The 9,011-nt window shown below is 32.4% G+C and overlaps 1 protein-coding gene across 1 annotated transcript; it reads right to left on the bottom strand.

Annotated features, from left to right (window-relative positions):
• Positions 1 to 5,816: 5,816 nt before the first annotated feature.
• Positions 5,817 to 7,751, bottom strand: LOC8259302. The gene is made up of 3 exons (XM_002517753.3): positions 7,019 to 7,751; positions 6,112 to 6,466; positions 5,817 to 6,022 (listed from the first exon to the last, which is right to left on the bottom strand). Exons 1-3 carry the CDS (start codon positions 7,709 to 7,711, stop codon positions 5,982 to 5,984), a joined length of 1,089 nt encoding a protein of 362 aa, XP_002517799.2. The 5' UTR covers positions 7,712 to 7,751; the 3' UTR covers positions 5,817 to 5,981.
• Positions 7,752 to 9,011: the final 1,260 nt, after the last annotated feature.

Here is a 9,011-nt window from a genome sequence, read left to right as displayed (position 1 = left end):
TTCGGCTCTATGCTGTCGATCGGCTCAGCCGATTAGCTTAGGGGGTAAAAAGTTTTAAAATTTTTTATGATTTAATCCATGAACGTATAAACTGTCGTTTCACCATTTAAACTTAAATTTTTTTTCAGCCAATTGGGTCCAAATTGATTATAGAAAAGCAATTTTGGTTCAATTATTCTCAATCCTAACTAGGGTTTGCCCTTTCTCAACCTTCCGAGACTCTAAAAAGACAGTATTGATCATCGGATTTTCCGTAATTCTCGTGATATTTAAATATGAAAAATGAGTACTGAAAGATATATTTTAAAATTTCATTGAATTATTTAGATTTATCAAAAAAGTAATAATATCAATATGTTTGAAACATTTTATTTTTAAAGTAATTACTAAATTATCTATTATTATGAAACTTTTAAAGAAGTTACTAAAAGTAATTAGTTATTACCTCTTAGTAGGATTATAAATTTTAATACTTAATTAAGTATTTTATTGAATAATATAAATTAAAATTATCAAATTTATATTAAAAATTATATATACAATATTCAATAAAAGATAAATTTTTTATTAGAGAAACTAATAAAAGGGTAAATTAGTATGACAAATTATAGAGATTTATTATAATAAAATAAATAGAAGGACTAGCTAGTATAATATAAAACACTTTAGGGGTACGAAGTGATTTACTTTATAGAGCGCATTTTTATCCTTTCACTTTAGCTTAACAGCCAAACTAACAAAATAATTATTAGGAGGCATCAATATATTATTATAAACTACAAGAAGTATTTAGTATAATATTAAAAAATAAAGTTCTAAGTATTTAGTACAATATGACAAATCTTAGAGGGCAAATTACAATCATCCTATATTTTACAATAAGTCCAAGTATATAGGTTAGTTTTTCCTTTGAAAGAAACAAATATATTCATTAAGAAGTTGAAGACAGTCTTACATGGTTTGAGACAAGAATGTCAACACCCTGTTAAACATCCTCCATAAAAATGAATTCCGTATCAATGAATTGTGCAAAATGAGTAAAGAAATGGGCCACTGAATTTTCTTTCCATATAGGTTACTTAACAAGCATTTATTAGTTTAAATAATGGCAAGTAGATAAACACCTTAGGCCTAGCTTAAGTGGCAATGACATTTGCTCTTGTGAGGTGGAGGTTCTCTGCTCAAATTCTCACTTATTAGGTGAGTTTTTACCTTTATGATAAGTATAAGAGAATGACTATCCTTTATTTTATACCACTCGACCCACTAAGCTTCCCATTAATTAAAAAAAAAAATCTTCTACACATATATGAGAAATGGGTTGCAAAATTTTATTTTTACGACCTAATTCTTCTTTTATGACCTAAGATTTAATTTTTTTTTATTTATATAGCTTTTCTTAAAACTGCTATAAACATAAAACTATTTTATCCTCCTTGGCACCTTTAAATGACTCTTTTGGTTTTATTTTAAGGCTTAATTACCTAAAGATAACCCAACTTTTAACGTTTTAACAATTTTAACCAGTACTATCAATATTATCATAGAAATCATCAAATTTCAATTTTATTTTTCTAAAATACTATCCGACCACCAGAAGCGTGGTTTTTGCTGACTGTGTGTGTGTGTGTATGAGTCAGCAAAAGTTTGTTGACTCATCTACTTAAGCTAAACGCACTGTTTTTGCTAAAATAACGGTAAAATCCAAAGCTGAAGGAACAAATGCCCAAAGTTACAAAGAAGCTTCCTTTCTACCATTATCTTTGATAGTTAACAAAGAGAAATTGATTGTCGAGCTAGGATTTGTGATCCCTGAAGGTTTTTTATCCTATTAATCACGACAGCTTGAAAGCTGGGAGGCGTTCGATTCAATTGTTGCTCCACCATTTTTGCTTTATTTGAAAGGTGGGAGATGAAGTAAAGGATAAAAGATACATTATTAAATATTTGAACATGCAATATAATAGGTAGGTTGTTATGAGAATAAAATAGTGCTTTAGAGGTCCGAAGTTCATAAAGAAATAAAAAATTAGTGTTTTTAAAGTAAGTTAGGGTTTCGAGACATGGGAAAAAAGAGTTTATTTTGTTAAGTTGCTTATTTCTAAGTAATTAGGATTAAAATATTGCAGTCATAATTATAGAAATTGATTTTATATTCATTTTCAAATTTTAAATGTACATTATGCATGGCAGGTTGTTTACCCTAAACATGCAAAATGGATAACTATACTATGGAAATGCACCATGGAGGAACATTTATGGATAATTCTGTGAGGATTATAAAATATGTTGGTAGTGAGATTTCTTATTTTGATGAATGCGATCCAAATAGGAGTAGTTATCTGGTTTTTTTGAGTGATTTGAGAGATTTTGAATATGAGGCAGTAATTAAAATGGTTTATCGGGACTGTGATAAGAACATATTTTGTTTCTTCGAAGATAACAAAGGGGTGATAGAAATGCTTAAATGTGTTAGCAATGGATCTGTTGGAGTGTATGTTAAGGTAGAATTAATTGTAGAGTTTGCTGTAGATAATGAGGTTGTAGGTAATAATGAAGTTCAGGGGCATGAAGATGGCAATGGTGACAATGAAGTAGAAGCTTATGTTATAGGAGGTGAGCTGCACAGAGATGCAAATGTAGTACAAGATAGTGAAGATCCTGTATACATCCCCCTCGATAAGAATGACACTGATGATGGATTAGAAGATGAGGACTTTAGCTCTAAGGATGAAAAGCACTTGGAAACTAGGAGGAATTTGAGATGGGCAAGACAACACGAGCATGAATCTAATGACTATGATAACAATGAGGCCACAAGTAAACCACCTAATAAATGGAAGAAGTCTATGACAGTTACTAGTTGGAAGAAAGAGCTACCAAAAAAAAAAAAGTTAAGAGGGTTGTTGACAAAGTTGCACCACCAAAACCTATGGCAGCTGATGCATATGAAGCTGATAAGGAAGATAGTGGCTACAAATCAGAGTATCAGTCCTCAAATGATTCTATACTCACACTAATTTCAAGTGAAGAGGGTGATCTTTGTCCTTATGTGAGGAGAAGGCCTAGGCCAAATGTGTACCATCCTGAATGTGACCACAAAGCTCTATAGTTTGAACTAAGGCTAAGATTCAAGGATGATGTTGAGTGCAAAGCTGCTATCCAGAGGTGGGCAATTGTTAATGGCTATAATATTCATTAGCACAAGAATGGTTGTGGAAAATTAGATGCAGGGTGTGTGCAAGATTGTCCATGGAGGTTATATGCAACAAAGATGCAAGATGAGGAGACTTTTATAATTAGGACCTTGTATGGAGAGCATAACTGTGTTAGAGAGGGTTATAACAAATAGATTATTTTACAGTGACTTGCAAAGGAGTATTTGGCTACAATTAAAAGGAACCTTTATTTTGGAGCAAAGCAAATGGAATTTGATGTGAAGCTAACATATGATTATAATGTCACTTGGATGACATGCTACAAAGCCAAATGGAAGGCTCTCAATATGATTAGAGGTTCTTTTAATAAGCATTATGCCAAATTAAGGTCCTATGCAGCTGAGCTTTAGAGAGCAAATAGAGATGGGAGGTTTAAATTGAAGACTCACTTAGATGATAAGGGTAGATGTGTTTTTCAGATATTTTTTTATATAGGCTTTAGTTCATTGAAAAGAGGGTTTAGTTCACCTAGATGGTAAGTATTGCTATCTAGTTTAACAGAAAGAGCATGAATGAAGCTGATTGATTGAAATTTAGAAGAAGAAGAAGGATCATGGATCCTCTCTATTAAAGAAGAGTTAGGTTCTAATATCATGATAAAATTTAAAGATTGAGAGAAAATAAACCCTAAAAATAATGTAATTGATTGAGAAAGAGAAGAATTGCATTGACTGAATTATCCACACAATACATACTAGGTATAAATATAACAAGCTTTGTAACTATTCAACATCCTTATTAATACACAAGAGACACATGTCGGTTACTAAAGATTCTTAACAAGTCGGTTACTAAAGATTCTTAACAAACTTACTAGATATCTCTAATATCTATGATTTGTCGGTTGGCTTTATGTCGGAGGGGGTTGGTAGGCAGTTGGGAAATTTTATAGATCAAGTTATTGAATAGATACGACCAATAAAGATTTGAGAACAAATATGTCTATTAGAGTGATGATGGATGTTAGGCAACCTTTAAAGAGGTGGAAGAATATCAGGAAACCAAGGGGTGAATGGTCGTTGGTTATGTTCAAATATGAGAGACTAAGCCTCTTATGCTACATATGTGGTATATGGGACACTCTGAGCATTTTTGTCTAGTGCTCTTTACTACTCCTTAACAGGAGATCAAACATGAATGTGGACTATGGTTGAAAGCAACGAGTAGAAAATCCTCAAACTTTGAAGGTGAAAAATGGCTATATGGAAAAAGGTAGGAGATATGGTAGCTGGTGGTGGCAAGGAAATGATGAAGATGCAACTGAGTCCTGGTTCGATAACGTTTATGGTAACAAATCAAAAGGATCATTATGGAGGGAATAAGGAAGGTTCTGGTAGTGGGCAGAAAATTAAGCCTCAATCTATGCATTATGATGGGAAGGAGGTTATGGAAAGTAAAGGAAATGATGCTAATAAAAAAATCTAATGGATAATAATGAAGATGATGGGCTTGTGCTTTTAGAAGAAAGAAGGAGGAGATGTGATGGTCTTATGATAAAGCCCGAGCAGTTACAGTGGTGGTGGATAATAAAACAGCTAGCGAAGAGGCTCCTACTTTTGAAACATCTAAACACCCAAATAAGTTTTTTTTTATTAGGAGGACCTGCGCGCTATAGGCATGTCAGGGCCCGTGATTGTCCTAAGCTGGAACTGTCGTGGTTTGGGCCACCCCGACTAGTTCAAGCTCGTTGTGAGTTAGTAAAGTCTCATAAGCCAGACATTATTTTTATTTGAAACTCTCGTGGATCCGGCCAAGATAGAGGACATCAGAGTTAAACTGTATTTTAAGGGTTGGTTTACTGTACATAGAGAAGATAGGAGTGGAGGGATTGGAGTTGTATATCGATCTCGAAATCTATTTAATTTGTGTAGTTTCTCTCAAAACCAAGTGGTTTTGGAGGTTGATGATGTTAAGAGAGGAAGGTGGAGAATTACAATGTTTTATGGCTATCCAAAAAGACATCGTCGAAGAGATTCTTGGAATCACTTAAAGGGTCTTCATGTTGCTTCGTTATTACAACGAAATGTTGTCCCCTGACGATAAAAAGGGTAGGGTGGAGCATCTGGGTTAGTTATTTCAGGGTTTTAGAAAAGTGATTTCTGACACTGGTTTTATTGATTGGGTCCCCATTTACATGGGAGAGGGGAAGGGGTCCTGAGAATGTTGTGGAAGAACGAATAGACGGGGCTCTGGTTTCAGATGGATGGTTAATTGACTCTCTTTCCTCAAGCTTAGCTTACGAACTTAGTGGCTTCTATATCTGATATTTCCCCTATCTTGCTAATTACGAGGTGAATGATTTTAGCCTAGAATAAAATAAAATTGTTTTGCATATTAATGAAGTTAATTTTATGGCACATTAGAAAAATTGTCATATATTAAGAAAATAGGTGAAATAACTGAATAGAAGTATCAAAATCTTGACTGAACAATATCAAATTATGATTGTTGAAATTTTAGCTTCTTTATATATTCCTTTATTTCATGAATGAAAATGAGAGTTTTCCTTTCTCTTTTCACCCCAATAAAACTATTAAAAAAAGATATAATAATGATGATATAGAATTATAAAGTAACAATTACAGTCATACTAATGCATTGCCAATAAACATATGTCTGTTACAATCTTATTAAGATCCTAAGAATTGAATTCACAACATGAAACAAGATATATTCCAAAATCGTTCTTATTCCTGAAATGAACTAGCTGCCAAATATAATTAGATAACTTAAATGTAATTATTTCGATCATGTTAAGCGCCTTCAGAATTCTGCAGGACTCGTACCATGGGATCCTGAAACATCTGTTAAGGAAGAGGAAAATGCATAAATATAAAACTAATGAGAAGGGCCTTAATCAAATTGCACTCTCAAATAAATTATAACTTTGTACCTTGTGATGATACTTCTTCAAGCTTACTTGGATCTAATTCTGGTAGTTGCTGATCTTGTTCAGTTGCTGGTGGAGATGGAACCAAAGGCCTAGCTTTTAAATCGTCACTTAATTGGTTAATTTCAGAGTGAAGTATATTTTCGAACATTTTTGAGAACCGAGTATGCAATTTGGTTGGGAATTCATCCAGGCATGGTTTATCTTGGTGAGGTGCTTCTTGTTCGACCAACCGCAGAAGCTCTTTGCGTAATAATTGTTTCAACTCCTCCTCAATCTCAATACTCTTAGTTTCAGAATGATATTTGCACTTCAATCCACCATCAACCTTAGGCTCCTCTGGCTTTTTGCCCTTGTCCTACACAATGAAAATGAAATAACAGAATTGTATTAAGCTTATATTTAGAATTAGTACTATACATGTAGGCAACAATCTAACTATACGTTAGACTAATTTGCCTTAATTATATGCAACATTTTGAAGAAAACCACCTTAGTTGGTGCATGATCATGTAGAGAAATTTCATGTCACCTATAGTGGATAAAATTACATAATAACAATTATCTATTAATTATTATATTTGTATTAGTTGATTTTTAATCATAAATAATTAATGATAAATAAATAAATTAACTAATATAAATATAATATTTAATAAATAATATCACATATAAATAATATTTAATAGATTGAGTGTACTTCAAAAATTTTCAATTATGCAAGATACTGATTTGTGCATGGCTTCGTATTTGACATATTGGATTCTTTTAAGATCCAATTAAATTTACAGCTCAATTGGTACCGAAGGTGTTACGAGACTAGGAGATCTCGACCTGGAGTAGTGAAGTGCGAGTGAAATAACAAAATGTAAGAGAAAATAATAAAAGAAAAAGAAAAAGGAAGAGGTACCTCGTCCTCAGTTTTAGGGTCATCAATATGCCAACGGAATAGCGATCTGAACAACCGCCACAAACGGCCAGCAGTTTGTTGTGTTTTGTGTTGAACTTTCCTAAACAGTTGGAGTAATATGTCCCAGAAATTCTTGTCCTTCTCCTCCTCGATAGGTATTGTAGCATTGCTGCAAGCACGACAACACAGACATGACTCTCCTTTTTTATTAGATTTGCCAATGCTATCTGGTTTCTCCATACGAAGCTTCAGGGGTTTCGCATTTGCTTGATCCTCCTTATCGTCTCCTTCTCGCTTGTTCTTCTTGCAATTTATATTCCACTTGAAGGGTCCTTCTCCTTTTCCAGCTGGAGTTTTCGTGCAAGACAGACTCAACTCGCCGTTATTTTCGTGGTTTGCGTCTTGTGCATCCAACCAGTCAAGGAACCATTGAGGTAGCTCCCCTTCATTTCTTGGCTCTGCATTCGGTGGCTTATTTCTTGTCAATGCGCTGACAAGAACTGAAAGCGCTGACACTACCAAAAGCGTTAACAGGACTAAGATAGCCCCTTTTAGCAATTGGTTTAATGACCCGAATTCTCTTTTTAGCCGGTTAACTTGTCTTTTGATAATTCCTTCTCCCATTTTTTTTTCCTTTGCTTTTTGGCTAATTTCTTTAGGTCTCTTGGATGAAAAGCTAGAAACTGATAGCATCCATATATATAGATGGAGAAGGTGGCCTCATAAATTGCCTAACTAATCCAGATTTGTCATGTGGTAGTGCTTCGAGGATTGATCATAGATGATGAGCAAGTATTATTAATTTAAGTAGACTAAGACTTCATAAGTTTATCCAAAAAAATATTAGTTGAAGTAGACCATGACTTTGCAAAGTCATTGATTATTCTGTATTGTACTACTCATCCATGTTGAAGATTGAACGTCCAAGTAAAGATGTGAAACATATTAGAATAATTAATATACATATTACGTATTGATAAAATCCGTGAATAACACTTGAAACTTAACTCAAATGGCAAGAGCATTTTGTTAAATTCCGAATCCAAATTCCTCACTACTAAACTAAGTGAAATTATTATATTTATAACCCATATAAAGAATAGATTACTTTATGTTGTGTAATCCATAATCCGTTCAACATCCTATAAACTAAAAAAAAAAAGTATCTCAATTTTATTTTTAACATTGAAAAAGTATCTAAATTTTTATTTTAATAACTTTAGTTAATTTATATTCAATTTATATCTATGTTAGTAGTAGTTTATTTTTCTTTATGGGAAAGTTAAATTACAAACACTTTTTTCTTGAGGCCATAGTCTTCCGCATTGATCTGGTATATTTAAGGGATAATCAACTTTTAGTTGATGAAGAAGACAATCACCTCTTATGAGCTAGACTAACATTCATAAATTGATATTGATAAATGGAGAACATGGAGCATGCATCCATTAATGAGAACTCGGATTTTTTTTATCAACTAATCCAAATTTTCATGTGGTCATGCTTCAAAAGATTGATCGTAGATGATGTGCCAAAATTATAATTTTAAGTGGTATAAGACTTCATAAGTTTGTTTTAAAATTATTATTTGAAGAAGACCATGACTTTGCAATTTATTCACCTTTACAATAATGAATGACTTTTGCAAAGTAATGATCTATTTTAACTAATAATTCTAGAGAAAACTTAAAATAAAAGTAGAATGACTAATTATAAAATCCAGTGACTATTGGAAATCCATATACAGTAAAACCTCTCTGTGGTAATATTCTATATAGAAATAACCTTTATATAGTGATAAAAATTATGGTCCCAATTTGGAAATACGAATAAACTCTCTATTATAATAAGTTAAACATTTTTTAAGTTCCATCTGAAAAAATATTTCTCTATATAGTAATATTTATATGTATAACTTTAAAAAATATATATTATGCTATACTTTATCTTAGTATTATTTTGTCTTATCAATATTATTTGTATAATATGACAA

The sequence above is a fragment of the Ricinus communis genome, chromosome 6 (genome assembly GCF_019578655.1).
Source record: "Ricinus communis isolate WT05 ecotype wild-type chromosome 6, ASM1957865v1, whole genome shotgun sequence".
NCBI classification, from domain to species: domain Eukaryota; kingdom Viridiplantae; phylum Streptophyta; class Magnoliopsida; order Malpighiales; family Euphorbiaceae; genus Ricinus; species Ricinus communis.
Note: the sequence above shows the minus strand (reverse complement) of the source record. Positions and strands in the feature narration are given on the sequence as shown.

Coding starts and splice junctions, on each gene's coding strand:
- LOC8259302 (XM_002517753.3), bottom strand. CDS start 7,711: ATGCTATCAGTTTCTAGCTTTTCATCCAAGAGACCTAAAGAAATTAGC. Junction 6,467..7,018: donor ACCCTAAAACTGAGGACGAG/GTACCTCTTCCT, acceptor TTCATTGTGTAG/GACAAGGGCAAAAAGCCAGA. Junction 6,023..6,111: donor TGAAGAAGTATCATCACAAG/GTACAAAGTTAT, acceptor CTTCCTTAACAG/ATGTTTCAGGATCCCATGGT.